The sequence below is a fragment of the Pleurodeles waltl genome, chromosome 1_2 (genome assembly GCF_031143425.1).
Source record: "Pleurodeles waltl isolate 20211129_DDA chromosome 1_2, aPleWal1.hap1.20221129, whole genome shotgun sequence".
Classification (NCBI taxonomy): Eukaryota; Metazoa; Chordata; class Amphibia; order Caudata; family Salamandridae; genus Pleurodeles; species Pleurodeles waltl.
In genome coordinates, this window is record NC_090437.1 from 403576278 (window position 1) to 403592342 (window position 16065).

The 16065-nt window shown below is 41.5% G+C and overlaps 1 protein-coding gene across 2 annotated transcripts in view; it reads left to right on the plus strand.

Annotated features, from left to right (window-relative positions):
* BRD10 (bromodomain containing 10) overlaps window positions 1–16065 on the plus strand; it is a 258411-nt gene that overhangs the window by 78785 nt on the left and 163561 nt on the right. For both annotated transcript variants that reach the window (XM_069240183.1, XM_069240190.1), the window contains exon 2: window positions 4921–5121. In XM_069240183.1, the coding sequence (XP_069096284.1) occupies window positions 4921–5121 (201 nt within the window). The remainder of the gene's footprint in view (window positions 1–4920; window positions 5122–16065) is intronic.

A 16065-nucleotide genomic window follows, 5' to 3' on the forward strand; every position in this document is an offset into this window, starting at 1 on the left:
TTCAACCTCCCCATCTAATGGCACATGTCAAATGCACATAGTGCACCATCAGTGAAGACTACATCAAGCAGTTTAATATTCAGTTCAGTGACAAAACTTGAGTCCAGAATAGGTTGTGGACAATGAGAAATCCCAGAACTATGAGCATGGTCACATGGGTGTCAGTGTTTACGAGTTTGTTCAAATGATAGAAATGCCCTGGGTTAATTGTAATAACATACTGTGTTGCGAGACAAATGTGAGCTTGGACCAAGTACAGTTTCCTGTCTGTGGCTACTGGCTGCCTGCTTGTAGGGGTACATTTTTTTTTTTTTACAGTTTAATTTACCCTTCCATAAGAGTACATGTGTTTGCAGACCCTCTCTACCTCTCCCATCCCCTCTCCAGTCCTTGTTGCTTGCTCTTGTCCCTACCATCCTCATTCGCTATCCTCTGTCCCTCACAGCCTCTCCTGTACTCTCCTTTCTTGCTGGCCCCTGGCCGTCAGAAAAAAAGAAAAACGATGTGATGCAGCCAGTGCTGGCTGTGCCACATCGTTTTTGTTGTTGTCGCTTGCTCGTGTTCCTCCCACCCCTTCCTGCGTCTTTCAGTGTTGCAAGCTGCGATGCAACACAGTTTAAAGAGAAGGGAAAAAAAGTGCTGAGACACTCTCAGCTGTGCAACATTTCTAAAAAAACATTGGCAAAGTCAATAGATCATGCGTAGGTGAAACTACTGCCTTTGCCAGTGCTTGTTTTTTCCCCCTCGTTAGTTTGTCGTTGCTTGGTCCCCCATCCAGATCTAAGAGGCTGCTGAGACTCATGCCTACTGAGGAAGGCAAAGGCTCCCCTACAATAGAGGACTCCCCTAGAGTAAATTTGAAGCACGCCTGGACCACTGTCAAAAACTGGCACCTAAGCACATGCCTGGCTGCAATAGCGACTCATGAAACAAAGCGCAATATTGTACAGTACCTCCCCAACATGGATTAACCTACATCACCCACGCCCTCCATCTCTGGCTCCAACTGAAAAAGATGGCCATGGCCCGAAAGCACGGTTTTGTATTATGACTGGTTGCCGCACCTCGTGCCGCTGCCGACGCCCGGTGATGGTGCCAACTTGGGAGTCATGAGAGGCCTCCCCTAGTGAGCTACGACACAGCGGCATGTTCCTCATTTCATGGACCCCCTGCTATCAAACCCCCCCCAGAGGGTGACTCCTCTGTAGAGATGCAGGTGCCTTGGCACTGGTCTCCGAGGGTGAAGAACGCATGTATTGGACCCGGTTGGTCCATATTTGTTGCTGAATTTTTTTCTAACCCTTTTGTCTTTCAGGTCTTACACCACCTTCACAGACTGCAGTTGTTATGGATGGTCTAATTGGCATGCTTTAATGATTGTACTGTGTTTTTTTTCTTTTTTTTGTTTTTGAGGGGGGAAGCGCACATTTAAAATGTCTTTAGTTAGTAGTACTAAATTACTTTTCCTGACTATACGTGGCCTTAACTCCCTTAACAAGAACAGACAAGTCTGGGGATGTATTCGCCATTGTGATTCTGATGTTGTATCCTGCAGGAGACTCATCTCCTGGGGATAGACAGCTATAGAATGGTCCACCCATTTTTGTTACTGGGCATACACGGACTCTTAAACGGTGGGAGTGGGCATTCTTTGTAAATCAGCCTTTGGCTCTCACATTACCAAAGTAGTACACAACAGAGACGGCCACTTGTTCACACTATGTTTACTTCAAGGAAAGCATCATCTCACTCTACTTAACATTTATGCCCGAAAACAGCACAGGAAGCTTATGTTAGCCATACCATAAGGGAGCAATTAAAGGGGGTTGAGGGAGATAGTGTTTTAGGGGGAGACTTCAGTTTGGTGTGGGATCCAACACTGTATCATCAGTACTCCACTCTACAATACTCTACTCCACTCTTCGCCATTCCCCTCTACAACACTCCACACCACTCTCTACTATGCCACTAATTTTTAGCCATGCTGAGCAACAGCCACGCTGGTGTACAACATGGCTAAAACACATTGGCAAAGCCAATAGCTCTTGTTTTGGGGAGACCTGTTGACTTTGCCAATGCTTTTTCTTTTTTGCTTTCATTCTTTCTGTTGGCCTTTTTCTTTCCCCCTTTATCTCCTTTGTTATTTTCTTCCAAAACGTTAAAAATAAACGTTATTCGTTTATCCTTGCTGCCTCCGTGCCCTTTAACGTGGTAACTCTTTTCCCAAGCGCTATAAAGTCAGATTTGATTTTTATAAGGACACAGATGTGTCCGAACTCTGCCCTCGCGTGCGGTGCTCTCAGCAGCACAGCTGTGTCCGAACTCTGTCCTCGTGTGCGGTGCTCTCAGCAGTCAGCTTCAGTGAACACCACCACTGTGTACTTATTTTTGTGCTTCAGGAATGCTGGATTCTCTGTACCGACCAACGATTTCGAGAAGCTGTAAACTCATGCAGGATTTTATTTTGTTAAGTGTGCTTTGAAAAAATCCCTAGTGCCTTCTTTCATCCACTTCGAAGCTCTGACGCACCACGACTCATGCTTGCTGTGATGTGTACACACACTACTCAGATGTTTTGTCTCCACCAACAACATAACCCTTTCTTCCTCTCCTTTCTTCAAAGAGTGTTTCTTCAATTGGGTAATTTTCTCATGTATTTTAAACAATTGAAAATGAAAATAAATACCAACAAAAGCACATTCTTAGCTTCTGTGACGCAGCCTGGTCACAGATATTTTTAGTGAGCCTTTGTGGAATTCATGTCATTTACATTCTTATATGCAGCATTGAGGCACGGGTGTCATGGGTTCCCTGTCAAGGAAAAGCAAGTCGGAAATTGACTCCGGTTTATGCTTTTATATAAGTAAGGGTGCAATACAAATAAAACCTCTTACCATGGGCCATTGTTTCCCTTTTTTCTGTTTCGGGTGTGGGGTCTGAGGTTGGACCGCAAACACTCTCGGTACGCACAATAACTATAACCTCTACAAACTCTCACTTGGATGCGAGCCTCAAAAATGAAATTCAGTAAGAGAACAGAAAAAGAATCACTTGTGCAGATAGAGCAAGCATCGGCAAAACCAATAGGTATCCCCTATGCAAGATCTATTTGCTTTGTATATGTTTCCTTGCTGTGCAATGTGGTTGAAAGTAAAGAAAAAAGTGAAATGACACAGATAGCACTGATCGCATCTTATTGGTTTTATTTTCACTTTAAGCCATGCTACACAGCAGTTGCGCTGTAGTGCAACTTGGCAATAAAAAAAGACGACAGTCAATAGATCTTGCATAGGCAAGACTTGTTGCCCTTTTAAAAATGCTGTATCTTTTAAACATATCTTTGCGTTGTCTCATTGATCATACCACCGACTCCTGTTGTTCCTGCAGTGTGTGTGGGTCCTTGAACAGGTTTGGTGAGCCAGAACACGTCACCCTTAAGTACGCCTTACTGTCCATTAATCATGCATGAAAAAACATGCTACACAACGTATTCATAGTCTTGGTAATCTCCCTGATTATTCTGAGTAATCCACCATCCAATGCAAGATCGTTTCACCGAACCAATACCTCGGTATTTGACAGAAAAAGAACAATGTACTGATACAAGTTACTGTCAATTACATATATTTACAATTCATATGCAGTAGTATGTGAACTGGTATTGGACTGTACCCTCCTGATGGCCTCTGCCGGCCTCTCTGTGAGTAGCTAAGTGCTTCCCCTGAAGATCCAGGGGCCTTTAGAAGTGTACTCCAGTGGTTGGTTGAAACTCAAAGGATTAAGGTCAGAAGGTAAAATCTTTTACCAGAATTTACCTTGTTAGTGTATTTGACCATTGACGATGATCCATTGCTCTCAGCATCAAGTTGCATCTAGGTCATGTTCTACGTCAATTATTGACTATCATTGGCACTTTCAGCTTAAAATTCAAAATATTCATATGTCTGGTTCTCCTTATTGGATTTTTGTCATTTTGTTTATTAAATTTTACTCTATTTTTCTAATTCGTTTTGGGATTTTTATTGTTTTACATTTCAACTTTTATTACTGCGTAAATACTTTGCACATTGCCTCCGCGTTAAGACTGTCTAATTTGTGCTAATAGCTACCAAAGGTTCGAGCTCTGTTTTTTTTGTGTGACTTTAGTGGTTACCCTGATGAGGGTTAACCACTAAACTCACTATTGTGATTATTCCTTGAGGTGAGCACTTACCATCCTCCAAAAAAATCCAATGTGTTACAATCCTCTGTTTGCAGTACGGATCATGGTAGCTGGTCGTCTAACATAACTCAATTTATGAGTGCCTTTGTACAATGTCCTGGAGGTTATCACTTACTAAGTAAACCTTATTCTCCTGTTACCGTGAATCATAATTTAGGTTTTGATGAGGCCACCCAGTTGAGTATTATTGGAGTATTCCATCAGAAGTCACATATCTCTTCCCTTTTTAAAAACAAAATGCATATAAATGTTCACCTGCCAGTTTTCAAGGATGCAACTTTGCATTGCTTAGTTCCTCCAGCAAATTGCTGATATGTATTGAACTGGGCAGGGTTAGTTTGGGGTGGATAATTATTATTAAGTTTCTGAAGACCGTGTAATTCACTTTTAAGTTTTATGCCACTTAGGGGTTGGATGAAATAGTAAGCATCACCTTTATGTTTACCTTTTGGATTTTTCCATACATTTGGCATTTCACTTATTTTTACGAAAATTAATACCACATCATAGATTTATTGAGATGTTGCACATTACGTAGTTGTGGTTTGTCTGCAGTTTCATTTTGTCAATAGGCTCATTTTCAGAAATATGATGTATCTTTAATTATAAAGTACTTTTTATATTTATAGGTTTAAGACTTAACAGTGATACCGAAATCTTTGTAATCTCAAGCAGTCATTTTCTATTGTTTTTCATAGACCTTTAAGAGAAAAGACAACAATTGTAGTAACATCTAAAGGTCGTTATGGGCTAGAAGCTGAGAAAATGACAACATGTACTTCAACCCGGAGACGATCTACATCTCGCAGTTTAGCAGGTACCACGACTGGGGCCTTTGAGTCCATTATGGTACAGGCAATAAGACAGGAGGAACAGCTGAAAGCAAGGCAGGAGAAGAGGTAAGAAATCTTTTAGTCACAAGATAGTACCAAGACATTAACTAGTGTAACACCTAATTTTTACAGAAACCTGTTATTTCTTAAGCTATTGCTTTGATTGTTTTTCATACAGAAGTTTTGAAAGTAGAACAAAATAAAATCGACCGATCCCGTCAAAGCTGTCATTAACTACTGTGACTGCAAGTCTTTATTATGTTTTTGGAAGTGGTCTCCTAGCCACAATGGAGCAGTCACTCACTGGAGCACTAACACCACTGAAGTGTTAGGAATGTTATCGCATTTAATGGACATGCTCCTCATTTATTTAATCAAACACCTGAAGTGTTATTTTCCATCCTCTCCTGACTTCCATTCCGTTGCAGTATATCAGAGTGTCAAGAGACAGAACCTAGACAAGATTGCACACTGTAACAGAATAAGGAGAACACCACAGAACAAATGATACAAAGGGAGTATTCATGCCCAAGTCGCACACGTTGCAGTAGTGTAATAAAAGCAAAGAACCTCAGCATCTCAGAACTGGGGAAAATATATTATGCAGTGTGTGAGACATATTTTCTATATATGTTTCATATCTAGGTAAAAACTAAAGGAAATTAATACCTTTACTATTGATCACAAACGTAAAATTAACAATCTTAAATGAAAAAACTTGTGTTCTGAATCATTTTAAACAATTTGATTCTCATCTGAATCAGCTTTGGCTTCGAGTGATTGATGCATATAAAGAAATAGAGGGAGGAGGGAGGTGGACCTAACAGGATCAGTCAGCTATCAAAATGTGAGAATTACTGGATAAACTGTTTCAATATGCAGTCATCTAATCGATTGAGTAGATGAGGGATGTAAGTTTTTGCCTTTGAATGTTGTGTCAACATTCCTTAAATGAACTGATGCATGTGTGCCAGAAAACGTGTTGAACTACGGAGAGTTAATGATTAATGATGGTGATCGCCATCATGAAGATCAGTTGATGAATTGTGGGGAGGGGAATTGGGGCCGGTGAGTTGATTTTAGGACAGTTACTTATGTTTAATTCTGTTCCCACTGCATATTTCTGGCTTCAACTGAATGTGAAGACATTACAAAGTTCTTGATTCTTGAACCTATTAGATTCATTCCCATGCTGTTTCCAGTTTTTGGGAGCACTTAACCTTCTTTCTAAGATATATTTCAAAGTCATTAAACCCCATAGTCCTCAGTACCTTAATTTAAGGCTTTGTTTTCCACATTGCATTTGTTCTGAATCTTCATGGGTGAAACACATTTTTGAAACAATGACAGCATGCAGGGATGATGAGACTTCGTATTACAGACATTTTTAGATCTACCATACAGACTGCTTTAGCTGTTTATGGTCACAGACTTACTGTTCATAGCATATTAATAAAAAGGTGCTTTGAGTAAGCTCCTAGCACCTGGTTGGATAGCTTTATTGTTTAACTCAATTTGATGTTGCTGATGAGATTGCTTCCTTCCCTGTTCATGGTTTTCCTCGTCCCTGGAGCATAGTTTCTTTACCATCAGTTTGAAAGCATGAGTTGTATTTCTACCACTGCTGACATTGAAGGACATTTATTTTTAATTTGTTTTTTAACACTTTATTGGAGTGCATGCCTTTCCTCCCCTTCTCTCCCATCCCACTACTACACACTGGTCGGTTGTTCCCTTTCAATGCTTCATTGTTTCTCCTTTTCTTGCCTCTCACCTCCCACTGGTTTATAGTTATATTTTTAATTATTTTTGTGAGTGTGTACAGTGTAATTCTCTTATTTGGTAGCATGTTTCAACCTTTATGCACTACCACTCATCACATGTTTGAATTTGCTGTTCTAAGACAAACTTTGTTTATCTTTAAATTAAACTTTACATAAAAATGGTTTAATGACTGCCTGCGCATCACCGCACATGGTGGTGATGTACCAGCAGCAATCTTGGAATAGTTTGTCTCATCTAGTGGGTTGGCTGTTTATTTGCACCGGTGACATTGTGAAATTTATTTATTTTTCTTCCCTTTTTTGTTCGCTAAAAATTATTTACACAGATGTATGGCCAAAAGGTAAGCAACCTCTGCCTTCCAAAAGACTATAAGTGTGAGACCTCCCGGGCATGAGTCCATTTTAAAGCTAAGATTAAAAGTTTTAAAGGAGGAAAAATGGGAAAAGGGTGTTGTGGCCCAGAAAAAATGATAGTGTTTGGCAAAATATAGCTAATCCAGCAGGTCCTCAGACAAAATGTAAAGGCTAGGAAGAGGTACAGTGTAAATATATTGTGCATCCTTGTGTTACGGACACATCTCCATTAGACCTCAAATAAACTGAACCTGTACCAAAAGAGAGCTTTTCGATGCTGAAAAATCTGAGAAAGTAAAACCTTGATTGAATGCTTTTGGAGCCAAAAATGTTGGCCTTCATTAAATCTATGTGTAAGTCTTAAACTTAGAAAACACCAAATATTAAAAGGCATAAGGATTTGACACACAGATAAAAAAAGGTACTTTTGTATTGACAAAACCTAAACCATCTGGCTTTATATCAACAGGTGATGGAGACCAGAGAAAGCTAAAGATCAACTATTTGAGATCCCACAGGAGAAGACTCATTAGGTCCATAAGTCTGTTGATGTCAATAAAGGGGCCCTCGATGTTAGAAGGCAAAAAGGGAGACTCAAACCAACATGTTGGACATTACAAAAAATAAATAAAAAATGAATGAATTTGATCCAGGATCCTCCACCAACAAACAAAAGAGTAAGACACACAGGAATCAGACAGTGACATGTGGGGTTAGATAGGTAGATACAATGTGATAGAAGCTTACCTAACTAGATTTTCCCCTGTGATTTATCTATTTATTATTCTGTAATTAAAAGGGGTACAGACACATACTGGAGCAGCTCTATGAGGAGGAATAATCTTGCTTCCTACTACACTCTACACCATTTACAGAGAGAAAATGCACTGCCTTCCTCTTCTTCCTATCATTTCACAACAGGGAAAGGAAGTATTTAAACATACAGCTTTCTGCAAAGCTGTTACACCTAACTTGGAGAATAAATATTGACTCTCGATAAAGGACCACACTTTCATTGAAGCCCATGAGGAGCTTGTCTCTCATTGTTTCTTTATCCAGTAGGAAAGCTAGTAAAACATCCACTGCTAGACCATCACCACGCTAGGAGAGTAAAAAATAAATAAAAATGGAACAGCAGTAAACAAAAAAAGGATTGCAAACCCAGATGAGTGCCTTTCATGATATGGCCATCAGCATTGGGGTAAAGAAAAATAACTCTTGCAGTGTCCCCGGGAGCAGTTGCTAGAAAGCAAAAATCATACTACGAGGATAAGTCCATATGCAATACCTCCTCTTCGGGCTTCACATATAGTGCAGCTAGTCAGGTGTGTGTGTAGGCATGGTACTATATTGGTTTATATGACTAAGGATACCTGACTTTAAAGCGGAGGTACAAACCTCTACAATTAACCACTTATACTTCCAGGTTTTGTGTGACAGCAATGCCAGCATGCCTTTAGTCAAGATTAAGAAAGCAACCAACAGCTTAAGTCGCATAAGCTTCACAAAAGGGGGTTGTTTTTGCTGGAGAGCACAGGCTCCAAGAAGAAAAAATTGTGATAATGAACCTTTATTCATGTAGACCCAAATGCAATCCGCTCTGGGCCAGAGCACATTGCAGATGGCATGGAATGGCAGCAAAGCTGTCCTGCACATCACTCCTTGCAAGGAAAAGCTAAAGAAAGCGATCAGGCAACCAGAGGAAGAGCACAATCAAACTAAGTGCATCAGATAGACTCTAGAACATTAAACACCAGCAGAGGGCATAATCCAGTATTACCTCAAAAATGGAGAGCAATCAGAACACACAGATACCATATAAAACTAAAAGGCAAATCAACCCCATGCATTCCACAGAGTCATTAATACAATAGTCAACAAAGGGCCATACTAACAAAGAAGTTCACAAACCATTAGAAAAAATGCCATTATGACAGTACCACCATCATAAAGAAACACTGAAATGCATTGTATGTACCCTTCATACCAAGGCAAGATCTAACTTTTACCAGTCCTAGACCTCTGCTTCTGAAACAGGTTTGTCAAGATAACAAAAAATCAAGATAACATCACTTGAAGTCAATCCAGTGCTCGAAAATGGTGGCAGTGATAAACTTAAATGATGCATACTTTCATGTGCTGATGAATGAGCATCATTACAAGTACCTCATGCTCCAAACCCATTGTCAATCCAGAGTACTATCCTTTGGGATAAAGTCTGCTCTAAGAGTGTTAACAAAATGTCTCCTGGAGAGATTACTTATCTCAGGAAGCAATTAATTCATGTAGGTCCATACCTACACAACTGTTAAGTGTAGGGGAATTATTTCCTTTAATACCGGAAAAGAACTGATACGGTGATTCAGCTGTTGCACAGTCTAGCATTCTTGCTAAACAACAAGAAATAATCCCCAGTACCAATACAGGAGAAAGTATTCTTTGGAGCCCACCTCAGTTCAAAGGCTGCACTAGCAGTCCCCCACTGAGAGCAGAATTTTGTCATTGTAGGAAGAACTGTCTCTTCAGGCATTTCCATCTAGTGAGAATAGTGATGAGATTAATAAGCATGATGGCTTTATGCAGTTCAATAACCGCATATGCGAGGCTACTCAAGAGACCATTATTGCAGTGGCTCATGAGACAGTGATCACAGTGAAAGAGGAAGTGAGGTGATCTAATGGTTGTTAGGAGCCAAATTCAAAAAAACGCTAAAATGATGAACAAACGAGACTGTTGAAGGGCAGACAATTCAGGACACCATTTCCCTCTGTGACAGTACCACACAGTTTGAGGTGCTCACATGGGAGAACTCCAAAGAAATGATTAGTGGTACACGAAGGAAGCTGTACAGCAGATAAAGGCTTTGGACTTAGTGAAAGTTTGTGAGCACCAACAGCCTTTCAAACAAAAAAACCAAATAAAGAAACTGACACATTGATACAGACAGTGCAATGGTGGGGGAATGAAATCTACCACACCCTGTAAAAATTAGCACATGAGATCTATAAACTGGCAATAAAAAAAAAAGATCACACTTACAGAAGTCCACCTAGCAGGACAGTTTAACATAGATGTAGATAGGTGAAGCAGAGAGGTAGGCATGTCTCATCAATGGGAATGCAATAAAACATTGTAGTCTGCATTCTGATGGATACGTCTAAGCACAGATTTCTCATGCCGGCAGTGGCAGTTTGTCAACTTAGTCTGAATGGGGCTGCATAGGCTGTGTCTACAGTCGATGTGGGTGCTACTTCAGTCAAGGTGGATTTCCTTCAGAATCCAATAGAAAAGTTGGTTCTTACTCTTGCATCAGTTCACAGAGAACCAGTATAGAGCTATGCACAGGGGTTGAAATCTGGACAGAGGTCTTCCCCTGAGTCAGAGCAAGCCTCACAGTGTGGTCAAAAGGCAAAGACTACATCGGGGCTGATTTTTCAATGGTAGTCTAACTGAAGGCCTCCTTTTCTCTGCAAGAGGAGAGCTGTTGGGCCCCCAGAGATACTCAGCATAGCCTCCTTGAAGGCTTAGAACTGTTGTTGCATCACCAAAGGACACAGAAATTTGTGCTGGATCAGCACAAGCTGAGGGATCTGCTAAGCGGCAAGGACAGGAGCCCTGTCGTCCGTTGCATTTTCCTCTTCACAAGGCCCTCAGGAAAGATGGGCAGTCACAATTATTCTTATGTTTTTTTCTTGGACTACTTACTTGACCCCTTGAAGTGGGAAGGTGCCTTGCGGGGGAGATGTGGCTGAATGAGGTCTGTCAAAGAGCAGGAAAATGAGGGCAGGTGCATTGGATCCTTGTCAGAGGGCGTTGAAAGAAAGGAACTGACATCGGTGCACAGGAGTAGTAGCTATATGCCCCTCTGGTGCAATTTCCAGGGTGGAAAGGAGACCACATCGACCTCCACAATGCCTCCTTCCTCCCTGTATGCGATGGAATTGCTGAGAAAAATATCCGGATGCAGTCTGGCCCATTTGCATGTGCACAAAGTGAAGAATCTTCGGTTGCCAAGTACCATAACCAAGTACTTAGCTCTTTTTGCAGAGAGGGAAACAGTGTCAGTAGATGCTTTTGTAGTTGCAGAAAATGCAAAATACCAAATGTATGCATCCATGTTTCATCACCCACTCTCCCTGAGAAATTCAAAGGCACTGTCAGTGAGTTGGGTAGTGTCGGGAACGCGTCTGTCAGAACAGCTTTGGTATTGCTCTGCCTCCTGCAGTGTCTGTGTCTGCTGAGCGGATCTATGGTTCAGGATAATCATCCTACACAAATGTAGCAAAGATCGTACACTGCAAGTGTCTTTCTATTTTAGCTGACCCCAGTACATTTCTTAACTTGTTCAAGAGAGCTCCTCCAGGTCTTTGGTCTTCATGCTCCTGCTTTAGGGCGAGGTCTTGCAAGATATTAGCAATGATTGTGAAGGATGGCCATTTTTGGTACATATATTTAAACCACACCCAAACTCTTCTTTTTGTTTTTCCCTGAGATTTCCAATGGAACTTTTTGTAGGCAATGCCAGTTTTCTGGTTCTGTGGTCTACTGGGTGGAAATCTTGGTCTGTTTTTCGCTTGCTGCATAATTCTCCTGACTTTGTAGTGATGTGCAAGAAAAAGAGGCAAAACCATGCACATGCCTAAAATGTACTCAAACTAGAGGCCATTAAACCATTCACATTGATACCAGAATTAGCAGACAACTGAAGCATATATTTAAGTTTCCAATAACATTAAAGAGCTTAGCCTCTCTAGGAAGAGAGAGCATTTTGTTTTCTTCAAGGCATTGTTTTGTAAATTGTTTGCAAGTTTTATTTTGATTAAACTTTGTTGCATCTCATCTCAGAGATGGACACCCAGATGTTGTGCTTGAACTCTATGGATCCTCCAAAAATCATTAAGAGAAGCTTACATTTGTAATCATCACGTAACGATACTGAAGACAATGAAGATGGGGTTTGTTAAAGATTAAGGTGTATGATTGATTATTGTTAATAATCTACATATTCTAGATACTTTAATGTGGCATAACAGGAAAGGAAACCTCCCAGAGGGAGCTAACTATTCGGCCAAGAAAATACATTATTAACTATTCAGATTCCACGTTAGAGTAAGTAGATACAACTGTTTAAGAAATTAATGCTATAGTAGATATAGAATTTAATGTATTTGATGACTCAGAAGTAGATAAACTGCTGGTTATTTAGTATCTTGTTCTCAGATTTCTCAGAGAGCTATCTTTATTGCAGCATTTTAGTGGACGAACTGAAAGAATTTGCATACGATTCCCAAGAGTTCCATGGCTAGACGAGGATTTCTCTCTTTCTGTCTGTCCAGATATCTCCTCCATGCAAGTTAACAGGGGTTCATGATAATCATTTAGTGGCATCTGGGTTAGGAACTGGAGTTGGTGATTGTCTCTTGCTAATTTACAGCACATGACACCTGGTTAGTGTGTGTATTGCGCCTAACCCTGACATGAATGTGACATTCCCTCCCCCTCCATTTCTTCCATCCTTTCTTCCACTCCTCCTACCCCATCCTGGTACTACTGTTGCCAAGTTCGGGGGCCCATACAGTTTGGGCTCTGATCTGTAAGAAGCTGGGGCTGGGACATTATCATTATTATATCTTGATTCAGAGCAACCCACAACTGCCAGAAATTTTAAGAAGATAACCAGTTATGGACTGTGTGGCCCAGGGTGTGGAGAGGCTGGGGGCTTTTTTTCATCTGAAGAAATTGTTTCCTTCAAAATGTTGCAAGATGAGTTTGGGATTTCTCGCAAGGATGTTTTTTTTAAGTATCTACAGATTAGGTTTTTTTTTTAGTCGAAAAGTGTGAGGTGTCTGTGGCTTTCAGAAGTTTGAAGTGTTGGATCAGTGGTTAGGGGGGAGTCCTGCACCATTCACCAACTTTATAGTGGTCTTTATGGTGGTCTTATGTTGGATGATTTAGGCAAATTCACTGATAAGTGGCACAGTATGTTAGGGGATTCGGAAGGGGCTTTCTTGAGGTCACTGGAACTAAGGGTTACTGTTAATATTCGCTAGCTTACAGGTACAGCATTACGAGACCGTCTTTGACCTGTAGTATACTCCACGTAAAATTGATAGTTGGGGTAGGGCAGTTGGCATTTCCTATCCTCAGTGTCAGTATTTAAAGGCTGATGCTGCACGTATGTTTGGTTGGTGCCCGGGCCTCGAACCCTTCTGGGGGAAAATCACAAGACTTGAGCTTAATATTGTTCTGACCCCTCAACTTATATGGTTGGGAATAGGCAACAATATGGTTCCTTCAGCCACTCAAAGATTCATATTTATTGCAATGGCCTTGACACACCTTTGTATAGCGTCCTGTTGGCTCGATAGGGACCCTCCCACCTTTCATCAGTGGTTCACCTGACTTTTGGCTCATTTCAATCTCTAAAGAGCTATTTATTAGAAGGGAGACTGTAGTGTTCTTAAGAAGGGAAAAGCGATCTGGTCACTTTTTGGGAGTGGCATATGAACCTAGCATTCTGAATTAACTGGTTAGATTGTGCGGCTAGTGCTAATTGGACCAGTTGATGTGGGACGAGCAGGTAAAGTGATTGAGTAATGGGATTGGGAAGCCTCTGGCCCAAAATCAGGATATGGTGGTCACGTCCTCCTTGGAATTATTATTTTGATCATGGGGTCTATGTTTGATCACTGTCAGGAACATAAGGCATAGTTTGGGTGAATGCTATTGTTTCATGTGCTTCCGCTTCAGTTTATCATGTATTATTGCTTGATGAATTTTGCTGCTTTTATATTATGCTGTAAAATCCAAATAAAAATATTTAAAAAAAGATCTAATATCAGCACTGCTGCTATATCGCCCTTATCTGTGATTTGACGGGTGGACTCCGAAGCTAGAAGCAGTGCTGACTGTGCATCTTTTGACTCACTGAAAATGGAACGCTACCGATTTACCCATTTCTCAGCCACCTTAGATATAAAAGGGAGCAATGAAATCGGCCTGAAGTTTTCAGACTTAGTTAGATCCAGACATTGTTTTTGAGGTGAGGCACCACAGTGGCATGCTTCCAGCATTGAGGGACCTTACCTGCCTTTAAAGGAGCTGTTCAAGAGGTCACAAAGCATAGGTGCTATAAGTGACATTCCTCGCTCGAGAACCCCTGGCGCAGCTGGGTCAGAGGGGGACCCTGACTTTACTGCTGCTACCAGGGAGGACATCTCAAGTTCAACGGCTTTAAATGAAGATAGCCCTCCAGCATTTATTCAAACCACAAACTGAGGCATGGAGCATCCCTGGACACGGCAGGGAATGTAGAATATGTAGATGCAACCTTGTTAGCAAAAACTGAGCTATCGTATTACAGCAGTCCTCTGAAGGAGGGGTAGCCGCTGATTCTCGATCCAAGGAAGATAAGGATTTACCAAATGAGAAGATTTCTTGAATGGAATTTTGGGCCTTCTCAATTTTGCTGGCATAAAAGGTACGGCAAATCACCTTTGTATGCCTGTTATATCTCTTCTCCATTGGGCGTGTTAACCCTTGCTCATTTTCATGTCGTTGCCGACTTACCCTGAACAGGTGTAGGTAAAGAGTGTAGGTAAAGAGTTAGCAACAGGGACCTGAAATGGTATAGTGAAATTGTGAGACCATATAAGTAGCAGAGGACAATCCACTGATGGGCTAATCAGATTAGAGAAAACCGGGTATAGGATATGACCCAGTTTATGCGCAGGGGCAAAACCAGTTGTGAGAGTTTAAGGGCTTCAAAGTCTGCAGTCAACGAAGCCAACCACAGGGCATGTTGAGTTGTCAAACCTTTTCACACCTTTGTCTCTTTTCCATCAATCCAAGTGAATTTTATCACTTAGAGATGCAGTATTCCATTTTCAGTTTCTACCTCAGATATCCATCCAGGCGTTGTAACTTCTCGATCTGATAGAGACTTCTGCCAAAGATTCATTACCTTAGAATTATCTCCAGACATGAGGCTGGATCCGGAAACTTTTTTTGCATAGAACTTCTGAGTGGCAGTAGCTAGCATTGTTCAGGTCAATGCCAGTTATGACCTGTGCAGTGCCTATATAGGCACCAACCCAGCACGCTGACATCAGTTCTTTGCGTTCTGCACTAGTTGGCGTAGATACGGAGAGAACTACCTTCATTCACTTTTTGACTGGCTTTTTCCTCTACTTTTGCCAAAGCTATTTTTGGGGCTTGTCTCCAGGTGTGCTGTCATGACTGTTGCAGGCAGGTGTCTGACAGACTCGTACCTGGTTTGTCTTTTGTGCTTAGAGTGGGACCACAACTCCAAGACCTGCGAGGATTGCCACACCATGTACCTGAAGATGATGCTCCTGAAGCATCCCCTTTGGCTTTTTGCTGTCTGACTTTGGAAGACTCTGCGATGATAAAGATCCCCTTCACGGCGAAGGTCCCAGGACCCCTTATGGAGCTGATCCAAAAAGTCTTCTTCCAATAAGTCGCACAAACGCAAGGAGTCCCAGAAATTGAAGCACTCTTTGGCTTCACTGCACAGGTCTTTGGATGAAGCGCAGGAGTGTCAACACAAGCATAGGCCTCGCTCCCACATGCCTTATATGGAGCGTGTACCTGGGTCCAAGAGGCTGGATACTTTTGGCAAGATGATGTTTTCCTCTACCTGCTTAGCTGTGCGGTAGGTGAACACCAGATGCCTATTGGGCGGATACACCCACACAGTCTGGGATTTGGCTCCGCAGGAGCGCCTATGATCTTGGAGGAGGCCTGAGCCATACAATCACAGGCGATTGCAGATGGCTGGGAAGCAGCACAGTTCATAATTTGCTGCTAAATGGATACAACCGACTCACTGAGCACTGTGCCTGGCTGAGAA